Source organism: Anolis carolinensis, chromosome 1 (assembly GCF_035594765.1).
Source record: "Anolis carolinensis isolate JA03-04 chromosome 1, rAnoCar3.1.pri, whole genome shotgun sequence".
In the NCBI taxonomy this organism is placed as follows: Eukaryota; Metazoa; Chordata; class Lepidosauria; order Squamata; family Dactyloidae; genus Anolis; species Anolis carolinensis.
Window position 1 is genome coordinate 49527513 of NC_085841.1, and position 16343 is coordinate 49543855.

Below are 16343 nucleotides of genomic sequence, written 5' to 3' on the forward strand. Positions count from 1 at the left end.
GTACTTTCCTTGCTTTCAGTGCCACAAATTCCATCTCACTTGTCCATCCTGATTACCATACTTCATTCCTCTTCTTTATCTGGTACTGAAGGTGGTGAACAGAAATAACATTTAAATGAAACACAAACATATATCTGTAATAACAGATCATATCATATCCATACTTAAAAACACACTAGTAAAAATTACAGCGCTTATAAAATGTCTCCTGCAATATTTCAGTTTAGATGTGAAAAATTAGAGACAGCAGCATGAGGATTAGTCTACTATCTTTTGGTAAGGAGCTCCAGCATCTGAGAAAAGCCTTCAAGACAGAATTCAGTAGATAAAATTTTCTTGAAGTTTTCATGGCCCAGCTAGTTTTTAGTGCCCAATTAAGGAGGTAACCAGATATTTGGGAAACCTTCTTGGGAATTGGTTTTGGTACCTGTGGGATACCAAAATCTTTTGCATTCAAGTCTCATATTAACCAAGTGGACACTAGACTGCATGTTGGTGAGCTGCAAACAACCCCCTGACAACTTCTCCAGCAACCACAGGCAATGTGAAGTTGATGAAGATGCAATAAGGACCATAGTGCTGTGTTCTTGGATCTCCAAGGCAATGCAAAGCCACAGATGTCTATTATATACAGTAAAAAGGAAAAAAGGAAAAGTATGGTATATATTGTACTTTAAAGTAAGTTATAGTTCTATATTTCCTCAAGTGATATAATCACATATATTATGACTGTAATATCAATTTACATATTCCAACTGTACAGATAAGTACATATTTCAATGTCCAATTTTAACAAATACAATCTTGATAGTGTTCTCAAGGTTTGTAGTACTCTTCTTCAAATTCGACCATTCAAAGTAAATCAAAGTTCCATGTCAATAGTAAATAAAAGTTCCTTATCAATAGCAACAAAGTTCCATGTCAATAGTAACGACTGGTCTCCCGGGTATGCATCCAGTTTCGGTGACCTTCTTCAGGTAGACCTTCTTCAGGTAATCCTGGAGTTCCCTCTGTTTGCTGCTCTGCTGTCTTATTTCTTTTCATAGGATTAAATGTAAATTGAGTCAAAATAATACAAACCATACTAGAAATAATACAAACCATACTAAAAATAGACATGTATAATACACTCCAATAATATCTAATATAGTATATAAATATCAGGATTCACAGCAAAAAGAACATGTCCTTGGAGGATCCTTACATGTAGTATTCTACCTCAGGTTGCGAGCATTCAGCAGTAGTTCTGTAAAGACTTAAGTATTTTTTTATCCCATTATAAGAAGCAAGTGAGATCTAGCCTATCGTTTAGGCCTTGTGGGGTTAAGGTCTTCAATTTGTGGATCCAAAAAGCCTCCCTGCAGAGGAGTAACTTCTTGATGTCAGTGTTAATTGGAGTCTGTAGTTTTTCTAAGGCAAGGTACTTAAGGTCGTTACAGGAATGAGTGTTGTCTTTAAAGTGTAAGTATAGTGTGGATTCTGTGTTTCCTTTTCTAATTCGTGATCTGTGTTCCTGTATTCTAATCCTTATGGCTCTGGTTGTCATGCCAACATATAATTTATTACAAGGACATGAGAGTACATAGATCGCATTCTCAGATGAACAGGTGGTATAGTTTTTTAATTTAATTTTCATATTTAATGTGGGATGTATGAATTCTTTGACATTGTTTGTAAACTTACAGCAATCACAATGACCACATTTAAAGTTACCGGTGGTTGGGTTTCGTGGAACTATACTGGATTTTCTAATATCTGAGTGGATCAAAATATCCCTGAAATTTCTAGATCTTTTATGTGCTATGATTGGTTTAGATTGACAACCAGGGATGTCCTGTAGTAAATGCCAGTGTTTAAAGATTATTTTTTGTATATTTGATGTCTGTGTGGTTAAGGTGAGGGGGCAAATAATTCTGTTGGATTGTGTTTTAGATTGGTATTTAAGTAATGTGTCCCTGTTAACTTGGTTTGTTTTTTCTAATGCTGTATTGAGATTTTTTTCTGGGTATCCTCTTATCTTAAGTTTGTTCTTAAAGGTGTGTGCTGCCGTCAAAAAATCTTTTGGTTTACTATTATTACGTTTTAGTCGAAGCAAATGGGAATATGGTAAGTTTGATTTTAGAGAATGGTGATGGAAACTTTTGAAATGTAGGATTGAATTTTTGTCTGTTGGTTTAGTACAGTTAGTTACATATAAGCCATTTCCATCCTTGTGAACTACCACATCCAGAAAGTTAATATTGGTTGAACTTATAGTACTTGTAAATTTCATATTTGGATGGATGGTATTGATCCAGTCACTAAATGACTGTGCTTTCTCGTAAGAATTAAATATTGTGAATATGTCATCTAAAAATCTCCCATAATATAACATATCTGTTAGGTATGGGTTATGGATATTATTGAATATGAATATTGTTTCCAAATGAGATACAAAAAGATTGGCCGCAGATGGCGCAAGCGAACTCCCCATAGCTATCCCCCAAATTTGTAAATAATATTTAGAATCAAATCTAAAATAATTATTATCAAGAACAATGTCCAATAAGTCCACTAAAAAGTGTGTGGGTGGTATTTTTGATTCTCTGGAATCAAATAGATCCTAAATAATAGTTCTGATTTCATTTAGTGGTATATTAGTATATAAGGAGGCGATGTCAAGAGACATCAATGTACATTGTTGAGGTATGTAGAGTGATTCTATTGTATTAATAAAATGAGTTGTATCTTTAATGTATGATTGGGATTTTAGTACAAAAGGTTGGAGGAAATGATTTAAGTATTTGGCCAGGGGTTCTAATACAGATGAAGTACCAGATACAATGGGTCTTCCTGGGGGAGGTGTAATGCCTTTATGTATTTTAGGGAGAACATAAAAGATAGGGCTCCTGGGGTACTGGTTCTGTAAAAACTCAAATGTTTGCATAGTGATATAGCCCATTGCTAGACCTTCTGAACACACCATTCTAATTAATGTTTTAATTTTGTTAATGGGATCATGTGGTAATTCCCTGTAAAAAAACTGGTCTGAAAGGTGTTTATTAACTTCAATTAAATAGTCCATCAAATTCATTAATACTATGGCCCCTCCTTTATCTGCCGGTTTCCAAATGTAGTTTTGCATATTGGATAGTCTATTGAGTATATCTAATTCATTTTTGGTCATATTTGAATGTGATGTGCTGTTTTTCTTAGATAGTTTATCTACATCCCTAGTCACAACTTTCTCAAATGATTTAATCATAATATTTTCCGTATTAGGATAAAATCTACTTTTTTGTTTAAAGGGATCTGGTTGTATGTTGTCAACTCTGTGTCCAAAATTTTTTTTTAATCTTATAGTTCTGAATAATTTGAATAATTCTATTTTAGTATTGAAAACATTGAAATGGGGAGTGGGAACAAAACTTAAACCTTTATTTAAGACTGACATTTCTTGTGTAGAGAGAGGATAATTGGAAAGGTTAACTATTAGGGACGAGTCTTTTTGTGTGGACCTCTTTGAAAATGGGTCTGTGGTTTAGAATATCTAATTCTGTTAGACCTACGTAAGAGTATGGGGGAAGTTATGGAACTGTCTGTGTTTCTGGCGGATTCATCTTCTGAAGTAGAGTATGGGTCTGTGGAGTCTGTTTCGAAACGGACTTTCCTTCTTGGTAAATGTGATCTATTGGTCCAATTATATACTTTGTTATTATCATAGTCATACTTGTCCCGGTTGAATTTCTTAATTTTGTATTCTCTAATCTGTTTAGTTAAATCTTTACATTTTTTGTCTATATCCTGCATTCTCTCCTTATAGTCTGTGTGGGTTTCTATATTTTGTTTTAAGGTATTAATTTTATGTTCTTGTTCTCCAATAAGGGAGTTAGCCTCTTGGATAATCAGAGCCATTAAATCTATTGAGCACTTATTTAAGATGGAATTCCACTTATTCACATAGTTAGTGTTGTCAGTAAACATGCCTGGGGGTTTATGGATCCTAAGGCCTCTTGGAATCATTTTATTTTTGATGTAGTCTGCTAGAGTAGAGGCATGTAAGTCTAATCTGATACACTTTCTTTTTAATCTTTCAATTTCCAAAAAGGTATCTGGGGTCTGTGACAAGGTGGCAAAACACACACAATTGGGTGAATCTGGGGTTTTGGAGCTCACAAATACAAAAGGTCAATTATGTCAGGACATGATTCAAAGCTTGGAAGAACAAGCATTTGACTCCTGCCCCTGCCAACATATCTGAAGCAAGGTCAGCGTTAACAAACGAACCTGGAGGAGGAGACCAGTCCTGTGAGGAAGCGATAATCAGGAGAAATTGTTGGAGAAGGCTGGGGAAGGGGAAGAGGGAAGAGCACTATAAAAGGGTCTGATGGTAATGGGGAAATTAGTAGTGTTATATTCTTTCTTGTGTGTGTAGAAGCAATAAAGTGGCTATGTCCACCTGGAGTGTGAGTACTGGTTAATTGCTAGAAACTACCAGCAGAAGCTGACAAATTATATAGTCAGCCCTCCACATTCACCAGGGTTAGTGCAAGACTCCTGCAAAAGTGGGAAAAGCACAATTTTAAAAAGGATATTTTAAAACTTTTTAATACCTCTCCGGGAATCTCCAGGTTCTCAGTGCAACTCTATGGACAAAGGTTGACCACAGAATCACTCCAGAGCAACTACAAATGCCTAGAGAGGTTTTTGATCTAGGAATCTCTAGGTCCTACAGCACAACTCTGTGGTAGAAATTAAACATAGAAGCACAATGGAGGACCTAGAAATTCCTAAGGAGAACATATGAATCAAATCACTGAATAATTAAAAGTGAAACGCACAAATTTGGGGGGGGGGGGCAAACTGTACTATCTTTTTGACAGCAGCTCTACGTGGACATCCTGGTTCAGAGCAGAATCCAAGAACTGTGAACCAAGATCTAAAAGAAAAATATGATCCTATGCAATATGGCTTGAAATCTCTGTTTCTTGCTGGATCCTTTTCACTGAACATGAATGCCTCTGCCTTGTCTAGATTACTGTATATACTTGAGTATAAGCCAAATTTTTCAGCCCTTTTTAAGCGCTGAAAAAGTCCCCCTTGGCTTATGCTCGAGTGAGGGTCCTGGCTGGCTTATATTTGGGTCAGCTTATACTCAAATATATAGGTAATCAGAGTTGGATAGTCTTATCTTAAATTACAGTTTTATGTAAATATTCAAAAACATTTAACCTACTGATGTCTCAATTAATGTAATTTTATTGGTATCTATTTTTATTTTTATATTTGAAATTTACCAGTAGCTGCTGCATTTCCCACCCTCATCTTATACTCGACTCAATAAGTTTTCCCAGTTTTCTGTGGTAAAATTAGGTGCCTCGGCTTATATTCAGGTTGGCTTATACTCAAGTATATACATAATTAATTATCATTTACTGCTTGGACTTCAGTAAAAGAGCAAGGTAAATTTATTATTTTTAAACTTTATTTCTACCCTGCCTTTCTCCCTATGAGGACTCAAAGTGGCTTACAATGACAATATAATTAAAAGGTGGGTGTGATTAGGATATTGGTGGCACTAAATTCCCAAAGTGCTGAAAATTCACCCAGTGGTGTAGGGCAGGTGTTTACAAATCTTCTTTGTAAAACACATACATTGTATTCGCTAATGGAGAATTTTGGAACAAAAATACTATTTGCTTGAAATGCTATTGTAAACCACACTTCCTGCACACTCAGCATTCACTTTCAGTGTTTTGAACAAAGCACATTTTCAATTGTTTTTCACCCACAAGTACCAACAATGAAAGACAGGCTCAAAAGCACTTTAGGTGACATGTGTGAACTTTGACTTCAGAAAAGTGTCTGGTACAAGACAGTTGAATCCCAGCCAAGACATGATTTAGTAATGGCAAATGCAGTCAAAAGCACATGCTCGACTTGTCAGCATTCAGTGAAGTGAGGTGGAACAAGCAGTAACAGTTCATGCAAACATGATATAAGCATTGTTTGCTTCATCTCCCAAGACAAAAAAGTACAAAAAGGTACAAGCAGCAAGACAAGATATAAGTGGTGTTTTGTCTGCCCACAAAACCTCTCTCTTGCACTTTGTTTCTTCATTATTTATTTGATCTGGTCCCTTGTTGCCTCCTATTATAAGATGGATTGTTCTTTGTGTGCCTTGTTTGGATTGATCTTGAGTACCTTGGTCTTTGTGCATTTTTGTGTGCAATTGCAGGAGGCATTAAAGCTGTGCTCACAGTTTGGCCCAAGACTGAATTCCACAGTGAATTGAATTGCTTTGATCCAAAATCAGATCATGGTGTGGAGATTCAGTTCCAGACTGAATCCTGGAGGAAACTAATACTGAGGGTTAACAGATGTTTCCTTACGACAGAAAATAAGATCTTCCAAAGTACTCCTCTTTCTCCAATGCAGGATGCATTTGTGGTATATGATACCACAAAATGGTAGTATTGTGACTTGTAGAGGAGTTGAGCGACAGGCCTAGCTTCCAATCTGCACCAAGTTTCCTATGACAATTCAATTGTAGCATTTTGGGGGGATTGTATGGGATTTCACTGATGCTCTAGATTTCCTTGTTTTCTCTTTTCTCCATTATATTGATCCGGTCCTTTTCAAAGGTAGGAACACTAGGAGAGGTCAATATAGTTTGTTGACTCATTATCACTCTTGTACATTTTGATTGTACATTTTGTTGAACGGAGTTTTTTCTTCTCCTCTTTACTGTAAAATATAATTTAATTTAAGAGAGCACTATGTGTTATGCTGAGTTTAGGTGGTGTGTAATTTTTTTTGGTAAGGATGAAGAATTTGTGGTTTTTTGGTTTTTTTAACCATGTGAATTATATTTTTCACAGCTCCTTCTTTGCACACTTAATAGTTTTGTTACACCAGTCTGAACTATGTATATGTGTTTGTAGAATGTCTTCCCCTTCCACTTTTCATTCAGTTTGCCTTGCCTAATCCAATTCATCATATGTTAATTTACACGGGAGGGGGTGCAATCTTTGCCCTTTCCCAAATTTGTGTTTTCATCTTATGGAGCTTAGACAGCTGGCCAATACCAATTAAGCTCCTCCAGACATCCATAGAGCTGCAGAGGAGATTTTGAATACTTTTATAAAATGTGTTTTAACATGTTTAAAAACTGGGAGGTGAGATTGAAGAAAGGGCATACAGCCACACAAGGTTGAACATGAGACATATGTAAATCCAGACCTCAGATAATCACTCACCCCATGTTAAGACATTGGCCTGCTGTTACTTTTTTAAAAATGCAACAAACAAGTCTGATATCCGTTTTTAATCTGGTGATCACTAAGGCAAAGGCAACATGCAATTTTGTGGACTAGAAAACATTTATTTCTTACGAAAATTGGTTTAAAACCACTGGCTTTAATAACAGTTGTCTTTCTACTTTTGTGGAGAATTTTGACCCATGAAAATTTAGTTCTGATTAAACATCTATTATTTGTCTTCCTGGACTTTCATGGACAATCACATAGAATTGTGGAGGATTGGTCAAGGCAGAAACTTACAGGATACTATCATATATAATTTTCATCGTGAAGTTCCCAGTCAAGTGCAAGCGGCTTGCTTTGATGTGGAATATATTTGATGAAGGATTTTCCAAAAGTAATAAAAAATAAAGAAACTTCATATGGCACTGGAAAGATTTTGTTGACTCTTTTTACTTGGCACCAGAACTCCACTGTTGCAATGCAGCTTTATTGGCAGTGTTATATTTCCAATAGTTTTACAGGATTCATGAATTAATTAGAATTAATGCAGTTTGAACAGCATTAATAGGAGCCCTGGTGGCGAAGTGCGTTAAAGCACTGAGCTGGAGACTGAAAGATCCCAGGTTCAAACCCCAAGAGCAGCATGAGCGGAGGCTGTTAGCTCCAGCTCCTGTCAACCTAGCAGTTCGAAAACATGCCAATGTGAGTAGATCAATAGGTACCACTCCGGCGGGAAGGTAACGGCGCTCCATGCAGTCATACCGGCCACATGACCTTGGAGGTGTCTACGGACAACACCGGCTCTTCTGCTTAGAAATAGAGATGAGCACCAACCCCCAGAGTCAGGCATGACTGGACTTAACGTCAGGGGAAAACTTTTACCTTTACCTAACTACGACCTTATAAAACTACAACTCCCTATACAGGAAAAAGTATAAAAATACCTTTGAAATCACTTTGGAATCACTTCGGGATGTTATTTTAAAGAGAAACTGATCATGAAGGTGAAGTTGGAGGAAACAGAGAGGGGAAATCGCATAGCTGCATTGTAAGTGCAAGAAAGCAAACACAGGCACTAATGACACTGAAGTGCAAATGTGGTGATGGTGCATAAAAAAGGGTGCCTTGCCATTCCATTCAGTTTCAACATAAAGTAGGAATGGGTTTCAAGAAGAATGACCCAAAACACCAGACCAGTGGTAAATGCCTAATATTACAACCAGGCCCGTAGCCAGGATTTTGATTTGGGGGGGGGGGGGCTGGGATTTTGGTTCGAGGGGAGGGGGGAGGGCTGAGTCTGAGTGAGAGAGGATCTACCCATGCATATGGGATATATTGAGCATGGTGATCAGATCATGATATGAATAAACATAATAGTTTAAATAATACCAGTAAGGCCTTCTTGCGAACCACCCTGAGAATTTCGGGGGGGGGGGGTGAAGTCCCTCAAGCCCCCCTCCTCAGCTATATGCCTGATTACAACACAATCTGCATGATTCAGATTGAAAAGTTAGACTTTTTTTTTTGGCAAGTACTCTAATTACTAAAGGGAGCCTACTAGACAACAAACTGCCATGAAACTTGTGAATTGTTATGACCATTACAAATTGCAGCTCTTTTGCTACCACTGTACATCCACTCCATGCATACAATCTGGAATGGTAAGAAAAAGGGTAAGGGTAAGAAAAATAATGGATCGGGTGAGGTCTCCACTAGTAATACAAATTCATACTAATCAGTAATGAGAACCGGAATAGCAGTTCCCAGTTCCCCTAAACCTCCTCCCTTCAATAGCTTTTATTGTGACTCCCCTTCCTTCTCTTCTGACCTCATTCCCCCATGCTAATCTCTTTCTACGCTCCAGACTGAATACAGTGTCTTGCTTTGTGTTCCAGTATGCAAAAGATTATTTATTGCTTCCTTGGCCCATTGTTGGAAGAAAATATAGTCAGCATTGTGGGTGGAACACTTGATAAAAGATACAAATATTCTCCATGATATTCCCTCCCATTTTTGGGAGGGGGGCAAGAAGGTTAATGGTGGTCATATTTAAATATTTAACCAAGTGCAATGCTTTCAACACTCATTTGAAAAACCTGTGACTTTTTCCTGTCTTACTGATTTGCCAGGAAGAGTCGTTCCTCTTTGAACTATCCGGCTAGTGCTTTTGGTAGTCCAAGATCCAAGCAAAGTATGGTGCATCACCCCACTACTGAGGGATGAGATTTATTTATTTATTTGTAACATTTATATCCCACCCTTCTCACCCGAAGGGACTCAGGGTGGGGTACAAAATTGGCAACTATTTGATGCCTACACACATTTAAAACGTAGCAATGAATAAAATACAATTACAACACTTAAAACAATATAAAAATATAAAACATATAGTTAAAGTCCATTCATCCAATATCCTCGTACTGTGGCCATAAGTCAGTCCGGGTCGTCTTTATCATTTAATCATCGAAAGCCTGGACGCATAGCCATGTTTTCTGGGCTTTTCTAAAACTCAGAAGGGTTGGATATCTCCCCTGCCCCATTTTTTAAAAATTAATTCACCAAGGCTAGACGGAAACAGGTATTTTTGACCAAAAATCTTGGCACAGAGCAGTTTTTACCCTTCTGAGCTATTATTTCCTCTGTCAACTATCACTGAACATGTTAGCTAGATTTGGACTGTTGCCAGTTTTCTTTCATTCAGGTCCTTATTCCAGTTATATTCTTCTTTTGGCCACTATTCTATCAAGATTTTATGAGTTTAATCATGCACAGTCTTGTTCTGGTGCCGGGAAGAGAGGACATAAACTGATGATCCTTTCTTCTTCTCCTCCCCACACTCCTCTTCCTTTCCCTCCTACACTCTCCTTCACTGGCAGGGAGTACTAAAATCATAAATCACATACCATTAAAAATAAATAATTCAAATTGTTCAGTAGCATTCAGGTGAAATCATTTGTGTCAATGATTGCTTGTAGAAGAACAGATGAGGTAAAGCAAACATAGAATGCTAGCTCATGATTTCAGGGACAAAGTCTTGTTGCAGAAATAAACTGAAGAAGTGCGAACTGGTTTGTAGGACCTTCATGGGGCAATCTGTTGTCAGCACCACTAGGCAGAGCACAACACTACATAAAACTAATTACAAGACTACAACTTTTGTTTAATGGGATGTATGAGATAGATTAGTTTTGAAACTAATTTGATTTCAGTAAGGCCTTCGACAAAGTCCCTCACAACCTTCTGGCAAACAAACTAGTAAAATGTGGGCTAGACAAAACTACAGTTAGGTGGATCTGTAATTGGCTAAGCGAACGAACCCAAAGGGTGCTCACCAATGCGTCGTCTTCATCTTGGAAAGAAGTCACGAGTGGAGTGCCGCAGGGTTCTGTCCTGGGCTCGGTTCTGTTCAACATCTTTATTAACGACTTAGACGAAGGGTTAGAAGGCACGATCATCAAGTTTGCAGACGACACCAAACTGGGAGGGATAGCCAACACTCCAGAAGAAAGAAGCAGAATTCAAAACGATCTTGACAGACTAGAGAGATGGGCCGAAACTAACAAAATGAAGTTCAACAGGGACAAATGCAAGATACTTCACTTCGGCAGAAAAAATGGAATGCAAAGATACAGAATGGGGGACACCTGGCTAGACAGCAGTACATGTGAAAAAGATCTTGGAGTCCTTGTGGACAACAAGTTAAACATGAGCCAGCAATGTGATGCAGCTGCTAAGAAAGCCAACGGGATTCTGGCCTGCTTCCCCTCTATTCTGCCTTGGTCAGACCATACCTGGAATACTGTGCCCAATTCTGGGCACCACAGTTGAAGGGAGATGTTGACAAGCTGGAAAGCGTCCAGAGGAGGGCAACTAAAATGATCAAAGGTCTGGAGAACAAGCCCTATGAGGAGAGGCTTAAAGAACTGGGCATGTTTAGCCTGCAGAAGAGAAGGCTGAGAGGAGACATAATAGCCATGTACAAATATGTGAGGGGAAGTCATAGGGAGGAGGGAGAAAGCTTGTTTTCTGCTGCACTGCAGACTAGGACACGGAACAATGGCTTCAAACTACAGGAAAGGAGATTCCACCTGAACATCAGGAAGAACTTCCTCACTGTGAGAGCTGTTCGGCACTGGAACTCTCTCCCCCGGACTGTGGTGGAGGCTCCTTCTTTGGAGGCTTTTAAACAGAGGCTGGATGGCCATCTGTCGGGGGTGCTATGAATGCGATTTCCTGCTTCTTGGCAGGGGGTTGGACTGGATGGCCCATGAGGTCTCTTCCAACTCTACTATTCTATGAATCTATGATTCTATGAAACAAAGGAAAACGACCACAATATATACCATAATTATGGTGGAATTAGACTAAAAATATTTTTCTACCCTGGAAACAAATACAGACAGTCCCCAATTTATGAACAAGATGGGTTCTGTAGTTTGTTCTTAAGTTTTTGGTTTTTTGGGGGGTTTTTTTCATGTCAGGGGCGACTTGAGAAACTGCAACCCCGGTGGCGTAGTGGGTTAAAGCCTTGTGACTTGAAGGTTGGGTTGCTGACCTGAAGGCTGCCAGGTTTGAATCCAACTGGGGAGCGCGGATGAGCTCCCTCTATCAGCTCCAGCTCCATGTGGGGACATGAGAGAAGCTTCCCACAAGGATGGTAAAAACATCAAAACATCCAGGCATCCCCTGGGCAACGTCCTTGCACACCAGAAGCGACTTGCAGTGTTCTTAAGTTGAATTTGTAGGTAAGTTGGAACAGGTGCATTTTTGAAGTGTAACTCCAATTTTGGATCACCTGGGGAAGGGTTGAGTCCTCTGTGGTGTTTGCTTTGCTGTCTGTGCTCCTGTGCTCACTTTCTGTCCCTGTGATCATTGAATTTTGAAAGGATTGGTGATCAAGCTTCAGTTGAGACACCTTTCCCCATGATAACACTTTCAGGAGTGAATTTCCAATCCAAGGGGGTAGATTTCTCTCACTTCCTGTTGTCTCACCCCCCATTCTTAACTATGGGTCGTTTATAAGTCAGATGTTTGTAAATTGGGGACTGCCTGTACCTTGTAGCTTTTAAAACAGCACTTAATCAAAAAATGTTTAAATTTTATAATTTCTTTGTTTTTGTTATAACTTGCTATGAAATTACTGAGCATTCCCCCGATTGATATTGATTATTTCACTTATGATTTGAATGGAACCAACACCTGCATCATATAACCTACTGCTTTAAAGCTTGTTTCACACCACATTCCATGTTTTTGAAAAAAGCCAAAGTTTGACACTCTGTTCTAAACATACACAAAGAAGTCTGGGATGTCAACTCAAGTGTATCTATCAAATTGGTCTAAAACTCATCGAAAACTGTGCATTCTACAGCAATAAATACAAAAATGTATATCTTTTATTTAAGGGTTACCCAAAATAGTGGACAGATCAGGTCCAAAACCTTTCCATGGTCTTTGGACTTCATCCCACGTAATAAGAAAAAGTTGGGGATAGTTGTTTTTCCCTTAAGTTTTGCAATGTCCTGCTTGGAAATTAAACAAATGATTTTCCTATCCCCATAACATGTTTTCCTTCATTCAGATTTCTTTTCAGATTATCCATTTGCCTTCCCATCACACAGAAGACATATTTCTCCTTCCACTGCCTCCTCCCCCATTTTCTATTACTTGAAAAAATCCTTTGTGTTTGTCCTCGCGGTAGCACTTTTTAATGCAAGATCATCAAACAAGTTTTCTTCTACTCTATATTATTTTAAATTACAATTTCCTTTTTAAGTACAGATTCTTCTCAATTCAAAGGTGACTCTGTTGAATTTACATTGATAACAAAAAGATATCAATTACCATTCCTTCCTCCCCAGTCCCAAAAAGATTATGGCAGAAGAAAGGAATCTATACTGCCCATCTCAGCTCCTTTCTTCAGAACAATGTCATCATTTTGTTTACAAGTGGGCAATGGGGAATTCCCATCATATGTTAAATTTGACATTTTTGCCCATATCTACATGGAGAATTTAAAATGAAGTCGGCTGCCAATCGACTTAGAAACCATAGGGGGAAAAAACCACACTTTATAAATGGCTGAATACCTGAAACTCACAGTATGAACTTGCATCATGTGATGTGCTCTGTTGGTAGCCATTTCTTAAATGTGTAGAAATGCTAATTTTATTGCGTGTGATGAAGTCCTTTGTTTGTGTCCCATTAGATAATACATCAGGTTGGGTGACTTTATGTTCAAGCATGTGGATCAGTAAAACATGGAGATTAGGAGACACTTACTTCACATTATAGTATACAGTATTGTAGCCGCTTTGAGTCTTTTTTATGGAGATAAAAAAGCAGGTTATACATAAACATAATGATAATAATAATAATATCCTTGATATCTTGTTATCTGGGCCTTTCATCACTTGCAGAACAGCTGTCCACCAAGAACAAAAACAACAGAGAAATGGTAGAATTGAAATATATCTACAAATTCCAGTCCATCAACAGATGTTTGAAATGATGAAATGGCTTCCTGGTGCACTACACATATAACATTAGTTAACATACCTACCTCATAAAGGCCCTTTTAGACAATTTATCAAATTATCCTTTTTTGTTGTTCCCATCCAGCACCACACTACATTCCAATAGTTTCCTCCACCATTCATATTTTTATCTATTCGTCTCACCTTTAGGCACCTTCCCTCCTTCCAGCCTTTGTCCCTTGATAACAGTGTCAAAACTGAACCACTCACCTCATCACCATACTCATAGCTTTTGCAATTTATGCGTATTAACACACACAGGTCCTCTTCACACGGCTAAAATGGTGGCATGCACTGATTTTAGCCTAGATCACCCACAGACCTGGCTGGCTCCCATCAGACAATGACGGCATGGCTCCATGGCTGAAGGAGGGCAGAACCGGCCCATGCGGGCAACAGGGCAACCCAAGGGGGCTCCCATGTTGCCATACAATCAATTAGGAGGAAGCTGCACGTTTTATGTGCACTCCCTGGATCTGAGCAATGCAGGGCGTGGGGTGCCGGATTTTCCACGCTCCCCAATGAAGCAGAGCGATGCCAGTAGCCATGTGACAAGGTTCATACAGTCTGCCTATAAAGATCTATGGTTCGATACTTCCCTCATGTATCTGAGGTGGTAGATTTAGTCTACAAAAAACTATGCTGCCAATTTTGTTCTCCCAATCTATAAGGTGCTTCAAGATCCCTTTGAATACTATTTTCCCTAACTAACCTGGTTATGTCATTGATTCCTGTTAGTCAATTAAAAGAGATTATTTCATATTCTTATTTCATATTCTTATTTGCAATTGTAACACTATTGCTATGACTGCAAATGGCCCTAAACCTCACCTCATCCTGCAGTGACCTGCTCTCCAGAAACTCAGATATCTATTGTGGCAGGAGGCTGACTGGCTTTTAAGGTAGGCTTCAATAGTTGGATGTGTACTTCAAGCACAGCTACAGTACTGTGGCTACATGTTTAATGCAGTACTTTGTCCTATATTTTTTATTCCAATCTCCTCACTCCTAATTTTGCTCAAAAGGTGGGATACACAATAATTAATAAATTATTTCAATATGATCTGGAATAGGGAAGGGCAACTGTAGTCCATGGTTCATGGGCTACATGGATCATCAAAAATCCCCAAAAGCAAAAGATGAAAATAGATGGATAATAGATGGAAGTCCATTCCTGGTTTTGATAAACAGGGGGTTTTAATGTTAAGCAGGAAAGGCAAGAAGTTATCCATATAAAATATGAATTATTCCTCTTAGACACTTTCAGGAGAAATATTTCATATGGGGGTGGACAGAGAAAGGGAGATCTAGGGAGTCTACCTAGGTTGAGTTCAGCACACCCACCATAGCATTTTCCATGGCTACACTTCCCCCCCCCTTCCCTCCCCACTAGTTAAATCTGTCTGTTTTGTTGCAACTGAGCTCCTCGCACCCCCCTTTCCTTTTCCTGGAATATCAGCTCATGAATGGGTTGCTGCTTTCTACCTTCTGCTATAAAGTTACCTCTCGGTCTGGGAGAGCTATCTCCAACTAGGGCAAAGTATGTTAGCACCATTATTAGTGGAGCTCAGCAAAAAAGTGAAAGGTCTTTAAATTTATAATGCTAAAAATCATTCTAAATACTCAACTGGTTTTTTTTAAAAGTTTCTCCCTGCACATTGCTGAACTGAAATGACTAAGCCAAGAGCCTTCCAGGTGCCAGCTTAAGTTATATTTCATCATGTTCATATATAATGCGATTAGAGAGATTAGATGCTTTGAAAGCCCTTGATGATGGATGCTCAGAGAGTGCCCACACAAGTGCTGAACTGAGCTACAGTTTTCTGGAGTCAGGCGAGGTGTCATGGGTGGATCATCATTTCACATATCCACAAGATTTGATTACATTTGGTCACTGACCTTGAGGGGCGCGGTTATAGTAGCAGCCGTAGCATACAAGAAATATGGAAGAGATGTTGACCTATTGATGAGCCACAATTTCTTGGTATTACTATCCAAAATGCACAAACTCTGATATAAATACTCATGCTAGTATGTTCTGGTGGTTGCTTACCTTGGATACCATTTGCTGCTGTGTGAAGTTTTATCCAAAAATGTGCATCAAAGCCTTTCCATTACTAGAGAATCTACTTTTTGGGTCAAACAACTTCTTACTGCTTGTTTAAACATTTGATTTTTGGAGGGAAGTTTTTGAATTTAAAAAATATGTTTGAAATTCCTGCCAATAAAGTCCTAGAGCAGATGAGGACTCTAAGTACTACTTGAGTTCAAAACCCAATAATTATTTGATGCTGGCATCAGGTGCTGGCATGTTGGTCCCTCAGTTTTACAGAGTTTTAAAAAACTTTTCAACAATGCCTAGAGTTCAAAGAAATCACTAGAAAGTCCTAACTTTCAGGGTGCCATCTGGCACCAGTGAATGCGATCAGGAAGCAAATAATCATTAGAATTTGTAGGAAACCAAAGGAAGAATCAAGATGATGTACGTAATAGTTTGGACATTATACCAGGATTCTGAGACACTAGAGGCCCTTCTACACAGGCCCAAAACCTGTGATAGGTA

The 16343-nt window shown here is 38.6% G+C and overlaps 1 protein-coding gene across 2 annotated transcripts; it reads right to left on the reverse strand.

Moving 5' to 3' along the window:
* Window positions 1-666: 666 nt before the first annotated feature.
* On the reverse strand, window positions 667-15077 carry LOC134297115 (uncharacterized). 2 transcript variants are annotated; one of them, XR_010003869.1, is made up of 2 exons: window positions 10577-15077; window positions 667-1036 (listed from the first exon to the last, which is right to left on the reverse strand). XR_010003869.1 is itself a non-coding variant. In XM_062973944.1 (2 exons), the coding sequence occupies exon 1, from the start codon at window positions 2471-2473 to the stop codon at window positions 1277-1279; it is 1197 nt and encodes a 398-aa protein (XP_062830014.1). In that variant the 5' UTR covers window positions 2474-4405; the 3' UTR covers window positions 667-1036; window positions 1184-1276. The 2 variants fall into 2 exon arrangements, 1 of the variants encoding a protein (XP_062830014.1); XM_062973944.1 differs by lacking the exon at window positions 10577-15077 and adding an exon at window positions 1184-4405.
* Between the last annotated feature and the right edge of the window lie 1266 nt (window positions 15078-16343).